Genomic DNA, 17,500 nt, shown 5'->3' with positions numbered 1-17,500 from the left:
GGAGAAACGAAACCTTGAACGAGACTTAGTCCAAGCAAACAATGAAATTCTCTGCCTCAAGTTTAAGATCAGTCAAGCACTAAGTGGGACCAAGTCTCTACCACACGAAAATTGGCATGCGGAGCAGGAAGAGACGGAAGTTGCCGATATGCAGCTTGGCCTTAGGAAAAAAAGGGAAGGAAAGGAAGAAGAAGAAGAGGAGGAAACCAATGGAGAAATTCCTCAGAAACGGATGAAGTTGAATGCAGACTGGGCGACATCCAACATCAATGTTGAAACAACACATCTTTGCCACGAAAGTGAATCCAGAGATTTCAGAGATAATAACGTAGGACGCGAGAAAAAGACACACGGAAAGGAAGGAGATGAAAAGGGAGACGAAAGAACAAAGGGAAATATCCATGGCATTCTTTGGAATACATCTGAAAAGGATGCTCAGGGAGCATATGAAATAGATAGGCCTATAGTTAAGGCACCAAGAAGGAATTTGAAATTAAGGAGAAGTAACTTTCCCTAGGACTTACGAAAGGATTCTATTGACCAAGGAGAATGCAGTATCCAGGTGATTTAGGTCTGGCGATTTTGTTAACCTTTACCTTCTAAGGAAAATAACTTTTTTTGCATTTCTTTAATTAGGAAAATTATAATTTTTTTTCTTTTCTCTCCTAAGCAGTGTTTTTGTAAGAATCCCTTATGGCTGATTTATCTAATAAATGTCTATTTTTCTCTAAATCATCTTTTATTTGCCCTTATTACTGACCTACATTCGTGTTCATGTAGCCTACACACTGGTAATCGATAGTGTTTCAAAATAACTTTACAAAAAACTACCTTATGTATATATATATATATATATATATATATATATATATATATATATATATATATATACTGTATACAGTATATATACATATATATATATATATATATATATATATATATATATATATATATATATGTGTGTATATATATAAATATATATATATACATATATATATATATATATATATATATATATATATATATATATATATATACTGTATATATATATGTATATATTATACTCCTGGGGTCTGGGAACCAAAATATAATATATATATATATATATTACGACTGGCAAGCTACACAACCTCTCGAGTTCCAAACTCACCTGTTTATTTTAACATTAAATCAGTTACACTTGAAAATGTTAATATCCGAGCTCTGAGACAGTTATACAACTCCCAGACAGCTATAAATAAAAACACTGAATATCTAAAGGTCTCTTAAGTACACTCAAAACAAAACTGGGTAATTATTATTACAAATATTCAAACAACTTCCTACTTCGATTCTTTAACTGGAATATGAGAAAGTACTGTGAAAACACTGGTGGTTGAAATAATACACTCTTTACAAAAATAAATATATTCTATAAAAATTACAACACTTTGAAAGAATTTACATGAAATAATAACCACTCGAAATATTAAGTCTGAACAAAACTTAGATTAAGACAAAAATGTTACGCTCTGAAAACTATTAAATCCCTTGACTTGAAATACTAACTCTGAATAAAACCTTAGCCTAAGACTAAAGAAATAATTACACTCTGAAAATTATATAATCACTTGACTTGAAATATTAAATCTGAATAAACCTTAGACTAGGGGTGGGGAACCCTTTTTGGATGAAGGCCATCTTGCAATTCCTCAATACTCCTTAAGGCCACATAAAATTTTTGTTGGTTATTTTATCCTCCAAGTGATTTATTAGTAATCTAAAGAGAGTGACAGGTTTATAAAAATTTAAAGCATTACAATTTCAAATATTTGAATTATGTACTTCTTATACAAGCAATCAGTAAATTAATTATATTGAAAACTAAATTTTAAAATAATTCATTCAAGTTTTGGGTATTTTCAAACTACCGTAAGTAAATGAATAATATCGAAAGCATGTCATTTTCAAATTACTTTAGTTAAGCAAGTAGGTTCTTTGTATTGAAGTGATAAATCAAATAATATTAATCTTTTGGAAAAGATAGCTTATAAATATCAACAATATAACCTTTTAAAATATTTTATATTGGCAAGTAGGTACTTTTTAAACAATCACATCTCGGAAAAATACAACATCCAAGTAAAAAACTGTATCTGTTTAAACACACTTAGCTGTTTTCATTGAAAAAAAAATCAATTATTTTCTTTCATAAGATGTTTAATAAATTCCTAGTTTTTAGCCATCATAGCTGGAACACCACCAGTGCATAACTTATTATAATAAGGAAGTAAAATTTAGTCCTCCTTTGTGATATTGCTTATTGAAGTTGTTAAAATCTTTTCCTCTTATCCTTGTGTTAAGGTTACCTAAGGGAAGCTTTTTTTCATACAATCAAAACTCATCAGTGAAAGCACAAATAAAATATTTTAATGCCAAAAATCTGGAACCTGTTGACTCATCTAAAACTAACATAGATCACAATGAGAAGCTGGACATAAACAGGAGCTCTTTCGTTCATCATACGTTAAATTACTCACTCACTGCAACTAGCACTTTTTCCATGTTAGCTACAACAGCTGTTGCAGCTGACAAGGAAAAACTGCTAGTTGTATTAAGTTAGTATTCATTGAATTCAAGGAAAAATTACTTCCATTCTTTGGGAGTTACATCACTGAACACAACTTTCCTGTTGTCTGTGTACATGTTTGTATGTGTGTACATACAGTAGAATGATTTCAAACACACAATATTCAGTGTCAAAGCAGAAATATACTACACATACTATACATAATTCAAAGGCCGTAGAAGGCCGCACTTTATGGTCCAGAAGGCCATATGCGGCCTTAAGGCTGCAGGTTCCCCATCCCTGCCTTAGACCATGAAAAAAGAAATAATTACACTCTAGTGCTTAAATTCTTAAAGAACTAACATGAAGTTACTGATAAACTTACTAACTTCACATATTTTCATAAATTTCACTGGGCCAGTCACAAAGATTTATACAATGCCAACACTCATCACAACAGAATAAATTTAAAATCCCCTTTAATGTCTTTCATAACGTTTTACCACCTTACACACGATATATTTCGTAATTAAACCTAATCACTTTGGAGAGGACACACTATAGGCACTAGAGAGAGAGAGACGGATTAACTTTGGCTCTTTCACACGACGGCTGTTTCTCTATGAACTTAGCTACTCCCAGAATATTCTAGGTCCGAGATATGGAGGCTTGGGGTTGGCTTAAGGGCGCAAGGTTGTCAATTATCACTCTCGGATACGTACCAACGCACCAGCAAGACGACTCTCTCTCTCAGCTAGCTCCACCCACCTTTGTCCTCGAAATAGAAAAAAAGACATAATCTAAAAATGGGGTTTTCGAGAGCCTTCTAAAACATGTGGCATATATAAGAATTGCACATTTTCTCACAAACATGACGCAATACCTCATAAAAAATATAAAAAAGATTTACATAAGCCCTTGTTCATATCTCGTATGGATCATATAGCACTCTTAAACAGGTTGCGTAAGACTTTGTAATAAAACTATGTGAAATAGAAAGTTAATTCTTAAAATAACGTATATTTACATATGCTGACTTGAATGAAAAATACAATGCTCTATATTGTTTTACTTTCTTTTACGCAGGAGCATGATTATGAACACCTATGTTTGAAACGTATTTATTTGTTAGTGACGGAAATAAATTTAAGAATGTTAGGTGTTGTCGTAATTCTCCAGTTCCTTAACAGCAACAACAACAACATTAATAATAATATAAAATCAATAATAATAATAATAATAACAATAATAATAATAATAATAATAATAATAATGTCGGCCTTTTATTTGCTCGAATGCAAAATGTAGATCTAGAGTTCAACAAGCTAATGATTTCGATGAAATTTTATCTGAAAGTTTTAGTCTTATTTTTCAAAGTTTTTCCTTAATTTGGGTATGGTTACATTGTGCTTTTGGTTTTCACTAAAGCTAAATTTATCAACCTCAGGGAAGAGATTTTGAAAAACCAAATCAATATTGAAAATTGAACTGCTTTTAGAAATGCAAAAAAAAAAAAAAAAAAAAAAAAAAAAAGTAATTTCACTGCAGCAAGGACTCTATTTACTACAAGATTACCAATGTAAGTTCGTTCTTAGGGAATAAAATGAATTTCTACTGTAAGAAAAAAACGTACATTTTAATAAGGAGACATCCTTAAGAAGATTCCCTTTAAAATTATGAGAGATTACAAATCTCCACTAAGTAAATGCAAATTTCAGCACGAACATCCTTTCAAAGAAAGGCAATATTAGTTTGTAACACAATGCACCCGGATAATCTATATTCACTTAGAGAGAGAGAGAGAGAGAGAGAGAGAGAGAGAGAGAGAGAGAGAGAGAGAGAGAGAGAGAGAGAGAGAGAGAGAAATTTTTTTTTTTAAGGGTTTTCTATTTTTCCTGGAGAGGAGATATTAAAAAACTTAAAGAATAAAAAACTGGAGTGTTTAAACACAAGAGGTACACTGAAGTAAATGATCTATTTTGCTTCACGCTCCGCAATTTCCTATAAAATATAAGAAAAATTGGCATTAGCAATATGAAAACATTTGATGGATAATAGCAGCATAATCACTTGGTTTACAAATGTTCTAATCTTGATCGAGATTAAAAAGGCTTCGGTAAAATGGAATAGACTTTAACTTCGCAAAGGCGAATTCTTCCTGGTTAATGAGGTCTGGAAAAAAGATTATTCTAAATCTGGTATCATTAGCTGAAAATTACATATTGTCATAGCATGAGGCTAAAAAGGGCGTTTACAACTTCAAACTATTGCGCAGTAGTCAGAAGTCTAAACTTTATAATAATCATCAACCATAGGTATGTTAGCAGTTTCTACTACTGGATACCAATCTACTACAGTAATGGCTATAATTTCTATTTTCAGGATGACATCCCAAAGTAAAGCCTGAAATTACTATAGGACTTCAAAATGCAGGTACTACAATACTGCAGTAATTTCAGCAGTTTCTACTTCAGGACATCCAAATACAGGTACAGTACTGCAATAATGTAAGCAGTTTCTACTTCAGGAAATCTAAGTATAGGTACAGTACTGCAATAATGTCAGCAGTTTCTACTTCAGGACATCCAAATACAGGTACAGTACTGGAACAATGACAGCAGTTTCTACTTCAGGACATCCAAATACAGGTACAGTACTGCAATAATGTCAGCAGTTTCTACTTCAGGACATCCAACTAAAGGTACAGTACTGCAATAATGTCAGCAGTTTCTACTTCAGGACATCCAAATACAGGTACAGTACTGCAATAATGTCAGCAGTTTCTACTTCAGGACATCCAACTAAAGGTACAGTACTGCAATAATGTCAGCAGTTTCTACTTCAGGGCATCCAACCAAAGGTAGAGTACTGAAATAATGTCAGCAGTTTCTACTTCATGACATCCAAATACAGGTACAGTACTGCAATAATGTCAGCAGTTTCTACTTCAGGACATCCAAAAACAGGTACAGTACTGCAATAATGTCAGCAGTTTCTACTTCAGGACATCCAGTAGTCCTTTCACTACGACATTCAACTATTTCAGTAACGTCTACAACACCAGCTACAATACATGCAACTACAAGGTTAATATCTACAGATTTTACTTCACTACATTCAACAGCTACATTAATTTCCGTAGTTTCCACATGAGGACATCCAACACTTACACTAAGACGCAATTACTACAGTTATACACATAATGTTTCTTACTTTAGATCCGACCATTGTCCCAGGACACTCACTGAAAATGAATAACACAGTTAATTAAAAATACAATTAGGGAAAATCAAGGACAGGCGTTATAATCATCAAACTTTATTAATAAATAATTAAAATTGAACACATGGTTTTGCCAATCAACGAATGAAGAAAAGCCTTGAACAAAGAAGCTACAGTTATTGGATTGATGTAGCTTCCACAGATTGTATTCATTTTTGGGTCACGTGAATTTGAAAATATTGCAATATCATCTAGCCCATCTTAGCTTTCACACATTTCAACTTGAGGTATCTACTTACATCTATAGGCGATGATTTTAATCTTTCTTTGAGTCTAAATCTGAATATATTGAGAGATTATATGTTTTTTAGAAAACTTTCAGCTGCTAATCCTGTATTAATGATGGCTAAATAGTAGAGCAGTTTTCCAAAATTAATAGTTACAAAGCTTTTTATGAATGCATTTTTTAAAGTCTATTGTATATTCTATCGAATGATGTTATACATTAATTGACAGGGCAACAATATAATTCTTAGTTTTTACGAAAGTAATTATATGATGATGTACTGCGAGAATATCTATCCCATTTTATGCCTTATAAAGAAAATTTCTCAATAATACTTTGAATAATTCTAAATTGCAACTAAACTTAAAACAATATACATCAATTCTTTCAAAAATAGAATAACATAATATTGCTGAAGGGTAATGCAATATGAATATTAGAGTTACTATATATGATGAATATTTTGCACTGGTTAAAAACACTATATAAGAGTCACAATTCATTAACAAGGATTATAATAATAAGCACAGCTAAGCACGGTTTCTTGGGGCAAAGATGGATAATACATTTGTCCTGCAAGATCACGGATACTTGGAAAAAAAGGAAAACTATAATCTGGAAATATTCAAACAAGGGATACTTTTACTAACATTAATTTGAAACTTAAATCATTAAAAGTAAAAAAAAAAAAAATTGTACTCAGTGGCGTTTGGTTTTAATTTACACTACATTCTTTTACAAATCATTATACGTTGCGTAATATACGTAATACTAAGCCATGGATACTACAGTATTAAACTCTCATAAATTTTCTAACTACTTAAGCAAATTGATGGGGATTGTGATGTAACAGGTCTGGTTTTGCTATATGTACTGTAGATTATATCCTTTGAAAATTAATGCCCACTTTATTTGGAATTCGAACAAATTTCGTACAATTCAAGCCATGAAACTAAACTCTGAAGGTACTTCAAAGATTTGTAATGAATCATGCTGATCATAAGCCAGCACAGCCTCTTGCGTCAAAGGTTTATTTTTAGCGCAGGAATAGAGGCAGCTTAGGAGCAGCAGGTAGACCATTTAGCCTTGTAAACCCCGCTGAGGGAAATTCCTGTGTAGTCAGCTGTTGGGAAAAGAGTATCGTTTTCAGTAATAGAGCAATATCAACTTCATGCTTTTCATTAATTTTTGCCTAATCCCTGAAATTAATCAATACAATATCCAAACCCTCCAAAGAATGGGGAATAAAACTTTTATTAGTCACAGAACCAACGTCTCAATTATCTTAACAGTATGTCTAAGGCTATGTTACTACAGGCGGAAGATATTTGGCAGGTGCAGGCCGGATTGGGTAAAGGTTGTCTTTAAAGCACATTGATTCTAATGAGTGTTCAAATAGGGAGTTGAAGACTGTAGGGTGATCAGTCTTATTTCAGCCCTCAGCTAATTGCACCGGTTGAATCCCCGACCGAATGAAAGTGAATTCTCTCAACTTTCTTCTGTCTCTATGGTCTTCATGCCTGTACTGATTATACCCGATGCAGTGAAAAACGGTCGATCGGGGAGAGTACCTATCTTTAAACGGAATCTCCCACTGATACCACATATCCATAAATCGCCAGCCAACGCTGCTACACTTCATCTCTCTCTCTCTCTCTCTCTCTCTCTCTCTCTCTCTATATATATATATATATATATATATATATATATATATATATATATATATATATATATATATATATATATATATATATATATATATATATATATATATATATATATATATATATATATATATATATAAAGCATTATATAAATTGGTGCATTCCCGAACCTTTATCCAAAATCATTCTAAGTTTTAATTTGTCATCATTCAAGTCATGTATAAATGTTCTCTTCATCATAAACATAGCATATGAGAAGGGGCTACAAACACACACACATACACACACACACAAACACACACATAGTGATAGCACACTCGCGCGATTAATAGAAAAATGATTATGTAAGGAACTATAAACAGAAGAGGGTTGACCTAAATTCTCATGACCCTGGGAAGAGATCTTATAGCAATAAGGAAGTGTTAGCTCAGAGAAGATGTGTACTTTGGGTAAAGAAGAATAAAAATGTAAAGGAAACAGGGAATGAATTAAGGAAAGTGAAGGTTTCACACCAAGAAAATTATAGTGTGTGATGGTCTGTATGAGGGGGAGGGGATGAGATTGGTGTGCTCTGGGCAGGGAGGCCCAAAGACAGTGAGCAACAGCAGGTTAAGAGAATGGATGCTGAAGGAGGCAAAAGCCTAGGTTGATGTGAAGAGATAAAAGACGAGCGGTCGGTTGGAGTGTGTGAAGGGTGAGGGAGGATGATGATGGGGTGGGAAAATAATGGAGAGGAGGAAGGCACAACCCGGGCGACATCATGAATAAAACATGTAATAATGAATAGAAGGAAATTGGGTTAATACTACTTATATAAACAACAATATGAATATATAAACGAGCAAATGTTAGAAGGGATAAACAAAGAGAATTGGTGATATATTGGAGCAGTTAAATAAAAGAGAGACAGAGAGTAAGAGGGATAGCTTGGAGAGCGGGTCGGTGATATATGGAAACGTGGCAGCAATGGGGGAATCTGTTTACAAGCAGGTACCCAGCCCTATCAGCCATTTTATGCTGCACTGAGTGTAGTGTAATGTACCTTATATTTTCATAAAAAATATTTGCTTTTTTAATATGGGAATTCTGTTGATCACTGATAACCTAACAGTTGCTACTTTTTTCTTACATTCCTCCTAATAGAGAAGGGTAATGCCCTTCTGTATCGAGTTAATCATGACAAGTACCTTTGGTTTGAAAAAATGACACTCTCAGAGTGATCTTAGCCTTCTGGAAGTGTTGTAACTTTTATAGATGCTGCCTGAGCAAAGACCTGGCAATACTTTTAGCCTTCTGGAAGCGTTGAAAGATCTTTGTTCAGACAGCATCTACAGGAAAGATCTGACAGTCATTTTAGCATTCTGGAAGTATTGCAAACGTTATAGATGCTGTCTGAGCAAAGATCTGACAGTCATTTTAGCATTCTGGGAGTATTTTAAACGTTATAGATGCTATCTGAGCAAAGATCTGACAGTCATTTTAGCATTCTGGAAGTATTGTAAACGTTATAGATGCTGTCTGAGCAAAGATCTGACAGTCATTTTAGCATTCTGGAAGTATTGCAAACGTTATAGATGCTGTCTGAGCAAAGATCTGACAGTCATTTTAGCATTCTGGAAGTATTGCAAACGTTATAGATGCTGTCTGAGAAAAGATCTGACAGTCATTTTAGCATTCTGGAAGTATTGTAAACGTTATAGATTCTGTCTGAGCAAAGATCTGAGTCATTTTAGCATTCTGGAAGTATTGTAAACGTTATAGATGCTGTCTGAGCAAAGATCTGACAGTCATTTTAGCATTCTGGAAGTATTGCAAACGTTATAGATTCTGTCTGAGCAAAGATCTGACAGTCATTTTAGCATTCTGGAAGTATTGTAAACGTTATAGATTCTGTCTGAGCAAAGATCTGGCAGTAACTTTAGCCTTCTCTTGTATCATAGTATCAGTCTCAAATGACAGAAACTCACAATCTGTACTGAGTCGTGTGTTCCTTTTTATATCACCCATTTGATCTTTTTATAAGTTTTGGACATCGAAAATTATTCTCTGTTTGTTTTGTAAATTTGAGAATCTCTTATGACCACCTAAACACTTTCCAGGAAAACCTATGGAATGATAGGAATAAGTACATTACACTCAATTTCAAATTACTTAATGGTCAAGGAGAACCTTAAGACTAATTTGGTCTTAAAATTAAATTATGTTAAGCTAGACATAGGGGATATTAAGTCCAATGTTTTATCTAATTGAATGTGTTCATTGCTTATGATTTATGTCTCATAGATATTACTACAAGTGCCCACATATCTCATGCCTTTGTTATTAGCTGAAAATGTATTCCAGGGAAATCAATGCAAACGTGAAATAAAGTTACCTTTAAAACCACTCACTTGCTGAGGATACATGCAGTACGTTTAATGCTTTGCTGCTAAAATATAATTACCAAAAGGAGATACCAAAGTCATACCTGTCCAGGATCCAAATGTGACTGGGACCAACGTAGCAGATACTTTCCCAGGCACTGGCAATGCCTTATCAGCGGATGCTTCGATAGTAGTCTGCAATGTAGCTACATTAGCCGCATCTACTATTCCCCAATTGATGCCATCGACGCTGCCAACCATTGCTCGTTCCTTTCTGTCCATGGCGTACATCATCTGAGTGCCGGCATCAAACCCAACTAGACGGCCAATGTAGCTTGGCATGGCTGTGTAACAGTAAAAAGAAGTAAGTTTTGTGACACATTTGCACTTGTCACATTTTTATCTTTTGTTTCAAACAACGTGATACAACTATATACCTGTATTTTTCCCAGCTTGTTTTAAAAACTAGCAGTCCCTTACCCCCTTCTTACGATTTCCCTTAAATCCATCGATAACTTTTCACTGTTCTGTGGAATCCTTTTATCAGCAATCAAATAAATGCGTCAGGCAATTTTCATATTAGCATATTATCCCATAGCTTTGTCCTCGTAAATGTAACGTGAAGCCATCACCAATTTAAACACTTCTAACATCCATTTGACCAAGGGGTGCTTGATCGGTGGGGGCATCCTCAGACACAGCACAAGTGCCTTGAGAATTGTCCACTGTATTGTGCTGGCACGTGGGCATTGAGCTACAAGTGAAAGCCCAAGCTATCCTCCTGGCTATTAGCCCTATAAACCTAGCTTACCTGAGAACATTGCTTTTCATTTGGTACCAATATATAGTTGATCATCATAGTTAACTTTGAAATTAATTCTGACCTTAATTCAAATCCAATTCATTTAAATTGCTTTCTCTCTCTGGTCATTGATTATTTTTTTTGTGTCTACACACACAACGAATAGTCTGGCCAATTCCTTCCACATTCCCCTCTGTCCTCATAAACCTGACAAAACCGAGATTACCAAACAATTCTTCTTTGCTCAAGGGGTTAACTACTCCAATGTAAATGTTCAGTAACTACTTTCCTCTTGGTAAAGGTAGAAGAGACTCTTTAACTATGGTAAGCAGCTATCTAGGCGAAGGATAATCCGAAATCCAACCATTGTTCTCTAGCCATGGGTAGTGCCATAGCCTCTGTACCATGGTCTTTCGCTGTCTTGGGGTGGAGTTATCTTGCCTAAGGGTATACTATTCTCTCTAATTTCTCTTCCTCGTGTTTTTCAAGTTTTTATAGTTTATATAATGTTACTGTTCTTAAAATATCTTATTTCAATTGTTCATTACTTCTCTTGTAGTTTATTTATTTATTTCTGTTCTGCACTGTGCTATTTTTTTCCTGTGGGAGGCCCTGGGCTTATAACATTCTGCTTTTCCAATAATAATAATAATAATAATAATAATAATAATAATAATAATAATAATAATAATAATTAGATAAACTTTTTAGTTAACAAGCTCTCTTAAAAAGTGTATCCTTATTGGTTTTTGTCATGAAGTCTCTCTTAATTGAGCTCTGAGCTAGAACAGAAGATTTCTGCAGTGTAATTACTAATAGTTGGAGTTGGTCATGTTGCTAATTCTACGAGGAACCATATTCAGACTGGAGAAAATCTCTTGGAATCCGACTTTCCATTCATAAATTTCCTTCACCCATAACTTTTGTCAATGATAAATGGCTACGGTTGATGTTGAGTTTACCTCGCCGCTTAAAATGGAAGTTGCATCAGAAATTCTTTTGGAGAAGTTAAATTTACACAGCCAGAAGTTATCGGATTATCTGAACTCAAGAATTGGAATTGATTGCAACTACGGATAACAAAAAACAAGGCAATATTGGCGACTAGATTCACGCTTTTGCTTAATAGTTATTGTTATGCATTTTGTACTGTAATACTATATGCGCTACGGGTATTAAGAGTAATGTTGCTCAGTATTGCATTGAAAGAACGTGTTTCAATATAGTTCAAAAGTGTAGTAGCATATGTCATCAAGGTTTTAATCATTAATTAATAGTCCTAAAGTTGGGATGTGATTTTTCTTACTTTTGTATTGCAGTAGGATTCGATCTTTTTGAGAGCGATACTCATTTATTTTTTGTATGTATGTGTACGAGTTTTCTTTACATATTCTCACTAGAGAGCCAACAAGATGTTAAACAAGCCAGAGAGTAGAGCTGTGATGTAGGCTTTCGGCATCAAACGTATTTTAATAAGAAGTCTCTGATTATATGACACCAAGACGAGTCGGCGAAGATGCTGGGATAAAATGATTCATTCTCAACTAATGATCTATTGTTATTCCAGGTATGTATGAAGGGGTCATTCCATTTTGGCAACCAATACCATAAACAACAGTTATGTAGGTTGCTGACGTGATTACGAGCTACGAAGGAATAAACAAATCCAATGGGTTGTAAAAGGGCAAAGGGGGGGGGGGGGGGGGTTGATCGCAGCGACTTGTCCGAATACTAGGGTATGAATGAGTACACACGCATATTAATTGTATTTATGAAAATGCTTGCTGTAAGTCTACTGGAAAATTACTTTAACCCAGATATCAGCAACCCATTCAAAATTCATGATAATGTTCGCATTATCATCTTTCATGAAATTAGTTTCTGTTGTTTTCATATATTCGGTCAAAATACCTCCTTTTTGCTCATCATTGACAAAGTATGTTATTGTAACATCAACTAATCATAATAACACTACTCTGTCACCGTATTTTACATTTATGATTTGTCCTGATTCTTCAATACATATGATATGATCCAAAATCCGTGTGACGCAAATAATCTATTCTTCCAGCCAAGTCAGTCTCTTATTGCATTCATTTTACTCGTAAATTTGGGTCATATAGCTCTGGATTGGAGCCTTGAAGACCATTCAACAACCCTCCCAGATACGGTGAAAAGTAAACGTTAAAAAAGTGGTTGGACAACAAGAACGTGGAAAGGAAGCAGGAGCAGACGTATGATAGATGTAGCCTACTGAACTGTGTCTGTGAATTCGTGTCTTGGTTTTAGTGTTTTATGTATTATATAACACATTATTGATACACATTCAGTTTTCTATCCCTTTCTAATAACTTATTAGGTTTTTTAGAATATTTATTTAAGGTAAATCAAAATGCCGCGGCGACCCATTGTCGACAGTGTCTTGGTTGCACTGATTAATTACAAGTTTATCCGTCGCATCGATGGTGGCGCAGCTGTCATTTACAGGGACCAACTTCAGATGAGTTTTCTCTGATTCCAGTCAAAACACACTCCAAATTAAAAAAAATTGCATACGAGGAAAAGCTTGTTTTCTAAATAATTTAAAGCAATTCTTTTTACTGAAGAGTCATTGATATCCTTATACTAGGACATTAAAACCATGACTCGAATTTACGGACACACGGTATTTTAAAGGTGATCTCCTTCTCTAGCTCCTTTATCGCTAAAAATTGTAAAAAAGAAAAGAAATCACTTACCGTTCCAAACATCCCCATCCAGAGTGGAGTAACACTGGACCCTCTGTTTCTTCGGGATGAAATCGCAAAAATAGAAGATGTCGCTGACGGAGTCGTGAGCCACGTGACGCCAGCCCATCGTCGTGTCTGTCACGGGAGTTGTGATGGACGTGTCGCAAACACCGTCCACTTGATCAATGGGGCAACCGAACCACTCAAACCTGCGACATTGAAAAAAAAATATCAACCAATAATGCACAGCAATCAGATATGCATCATACATACACACACACACACACACACACACACACATATATATATATATATATATATATATATATGTGTGTGTGTGTGTGTGTATATATATATATATATATATATGAGAGAGAGAGAGAGAGAGAGAGAGAGAGAGAGAGAGAGAGAGAGAGAAATTCTATCATTGTTGGAACAACTTATAGTGCCATTGAGGAAAATTATATTTGGAAAGGTTAAAGTCTGGAACTCATGAAATTACAAAATTATAATGTGTATGTATTAAAACTAAAACCTGTTGCCCCTGAAATAAAAAAAAAAAAAAATCTATCTTGATAAGCTCAAACATGGAACCACTGAAATCTAAAAAATTATATCTTGAAAATCTAAAATTCGGAATCACTAGAATATACAATATCATATCTTAAAAAGGTAAACGTTAAGCAATCAATTCTAAAGCTCGACACGCTCTAACTTTTGGACAATCACACAGGATATGTATAATTGATAGCGAAGACGTTCGTTCTTCTTCAATCTTTGTGGAATTTGGGGAAAGAACCTTATCAAGGGAGATGAATATATCGAGGATAGAGATCAACACAAGGCCTCCTATTCACTTCAACAAGTGACCATGTCTTACAAGCCAACACTGCGTAAAGGTTTAAAGGTCACTCATGAATGGCAGAGGCAAAGGACAGTGACATTGCCCTAGCAAGCAGGACAATGCCCTAGAGACTGACCATATATATTATATAATCAACGCCCAAACCCCCTCTCCATCCAAGCTAGGATCAGGGAGGGTGAGACAATGGCTGCTGATGACTCAGCAGATAGACCTACAGGCTCCCACAAACCCCCCAAACCTTAGCTCACAAGGATGGTAAGGTTGCAGACGCTAAAGGGACTAACGAGTCTGAGCAGGACTCGAACCCCAGTCTGGCAAACACCAGGCAGAGACGTTACCAATCAGGACACAACAAGGTCCCATCTAGGCATTACGTCTGGTTGGTCACTAGTAACTATGGCCAAGCATTATGAGAGAGGCCGTCATTACATGCAATTTTCTATGTAGAATATCATCTTTCTTCTGCGATACATTGATCACCTCAAATGCGGCACCAGTGACAAAAAAAGAAAAATTTAGGAGAGAACTTTGAAAACCTGATAATTACTTAGATGACACGAACCTTACTTGACAGACTTAACCATATCTAAACACATCCAGAATTCATATATTTAATGTAGGGGATATTGATCACTAAGGCCAACTGAAGAGATTTATTCCACAACTACAGTCGACAAAGATCATTACCTTTCCAGTATTGAAATCTCTGCGCATGAGTGTGTGTGTGTGTGTGTGTGTGTGTGTGTGTGTGACTACTGTGCGTATGTATGAATTTTCAACATTTAAATCCAGACGTAATCTCAACTATATGACTACTCTGTCTCTTCCCTTCCCTAGGATAAGGGGGAGAGTGAGTAGTCGTAACCTGGTGAGAGGGAAGGGGTACCCGGGGAGGTACACTAGGAAAACATAATATCCCACAAATTACTAAAACTGCCGTGTTGTAGTTTATAAAGGGGGAGGGTTGGAAAGGGTTGAATCTGTAAGTGTGTATATATCTACCTACAAATTTAGCCGTCATTTTGAGGAGTCACGTACACCATTAGAAAATAAGGACAAAGGGAAAATAATTTCCGTTACTCACCTAACGCCAATCGGGGCCAGTCCCTCCGTCCCATCGGCCGCGACGATTAATATCCGTCCATACCTTGCTTCGAACCGACACTGCAGAGGGAGCTCGACGACACTGCTTGTTACGTTCAAAACGTCCTGTCAGAGTGATACAGCAGCTCTAGTTAGATTCTGTTTAGGTTTCATAGCAGTCATTCACTTCGTAGAATGAATAAAATCTCTTATCAAGCTCCAATCAGATTCAACTTTTAACTTTTTAGAATGATATAAGAATTATGAGATTCTGTTCAGCCTTCATAGCTGCCGTGTCTTAAATTTTTAGCTCACGATGATATAACATTTATTGTCAGATTTTTTTGGCTCTCACCGCTGCTATTAACTTCTTGGAATATTAAAGTAACTATTATCAAATTCTTTTAAATGATTCCAACACATTTATTTGATTCTGTTAAAACTTCATAGGTTTACTCAACGGTCTAGAATGTTGTAGGCTAAAAGTCCTTTTAACACTTGCTCTATTTTTATGTCATGAAATCTTTAGTGACAAAATGTAGTCACTGGGTTTTGTTCATCTTTCATAGCAGTATTAACCTTTTAGAACAACGCTACAGGTCTTATCAGATTCTAATAAAATTTCACTGGGACCAATAATTTTCCAGCATTACATACTAGTTTCCTATAATGGTTAACTCTGCAATATAGGTATTAATAACCTATCATAATGTTTAAAATAATACAATAACTCACGGGGCAAGCATCAGTGAAGAATTTCCCACTATGGGAAAATTGAATTTTGAACTGAGTCACTTTTCTGGTGGAAGTCACAGCCTCAAACTCAATCTGGGTGACCCTTGTCTTTTTCAGGAAATCCACAGTGATGTAGTGCTCCCATCCGGGCCCAGAACGCACAGCCGGTGACCAACCTGAAAGGGTTAATAAAGAAAAAAAAACGTGATTAAATGGGTTAAGACTAAACTGTGGATATTCAGAAACTACTCAGAAGTTTTTTCCTGTATGTAGGCAAAATGTCTAAATAGGTATGCCTTGGAGCATGTGATGCCCTTCTTACAATTTCCAATACATGTGGTCATGAAGTTTGTATGATTGGCCTTGAATTTAGTGCAGCCTTTGACCCGGTTAATCAAGAGCCCCTTGTTTTCAAACTTAAATAGATAGGGGGTAGGTGGGCATTCTCTTAACATCATTATTGGATTTTTAAGTAGTGGATTGCAAAGAGTAGTTGTTGATGGGCACCATAGTAAGTATAGAAACTTGATATATGGTGTTCCTCAGGGTAGAGTTCTGGCCTCATTACTTTTCATACAATATACACATGATATGTGGTTTGCCATTGAAAACAAGCTCGTCGCACATACACATGACAGTTGAATCCTAACAAAATTCAAAGATAGTAAGTAGGTCGAGTAGAGTGGCACCTCATCACCAAGATATTTGCAATGACAATGACTAACTATATATAATTCATTTAAAATTTTAGGTGTGATTCCTGATTGCAAATTTAGACTTGAGAAGCAAATACGGTCAGATTCTTCTATTGAGAAAGTCTTTTAAGATTTTTGGCGATCCATCTATTCAGAAAAAGTTCTAATTATTTCATGCTACCTTGTTTCAAGTACTGTTTTCCTGTCTGGTCTTCGACTGCTGACTTTTATCTTAATTAGTTAGACTAAGAACGTTATAATTCGAAATCTTGATGGTAATATTTGGCACCATCGTTCAATTCGTGTTTTGTGCATGCTGCATTAAAATTTTCATAATTCAGATTATCCATTGCATTCAGATCTTGCCAGACTGTAACATCTGTATGTAGTACTAAGTACACATGTACTGTAACTCTAACAGCCATTCCTTCTCCAGTATAAAGCACAATACTACACAGTAGTCAACAAGTGTTATTCCAGCTGTGAGCAGACTGTGGAATGATCTTCT

General features: G+C 35.1%; 2 protein-coding genes across 2 annotated transcripts in view; one reads left to right on the top strand and one right to left on the bottom strand.

Annotated features, from left to right (window-relative positions):
• The window catches only part of LOC137631291 (rho-associated protein kinase 2-like), a 1,461-nt gene extending 944 nt beyond the window's left edge, over positions 1-517 (top strand). Inside the window, exon 1 of the mRNA XM_068363072.1 lies at positions 1-517. This exon is cut by the window's left edge and continues 944 nt beyond it. Within this exon, the coding sequence (XP_068219173.1) occupies positions 1-517 (517 nt within the window).
• A 5,388-nt stretch (positions 518-5,905) lies between these two features.
• The window catches only part of LOC137631087 (uncharacterized), a 169,392-nt gene continuing 157,797 nt past the window's right edge, over positions 5,906-17,500 (bottom strand). The window contains 5 exon segments of the mRNA XM_068362713.1: positions 5,906-7,179; positions 10,188-10,427; positions 13,624-13,823; positions 15,564-15,688; positions 16,298-16,473. Of these exon segments, the coding sequence (XP_068218814.1) occupies positions 7,115-7,179; positions 10,188-10,427; positions 13,624-13,823; positions 15,564-15,688; positions 16,298-16,473 (806 nt within the window). The 3' untranslated portion in view covers positions 5,906-7,114.

Source organism: Palaemon carinicauda, chromosome 39 (genome assembly GCF_036898095.1).
Source record: "Palaemon carinicauda isolate YSFRI2023 chromosome 39, ASM3689809v2, whole genome shotgun sequence".
Lineage (NCBI taxonomy): Eukaryota > Metazoa > Arthropoda > Malacostraca > Decapoda > Palaemonidae > Palaemon > Palaemon carinicauda.
Note: the sequence above shows the minus strand (reverse complement) of the source record. Positions and strands in the feature narration are given on the sequence as shown.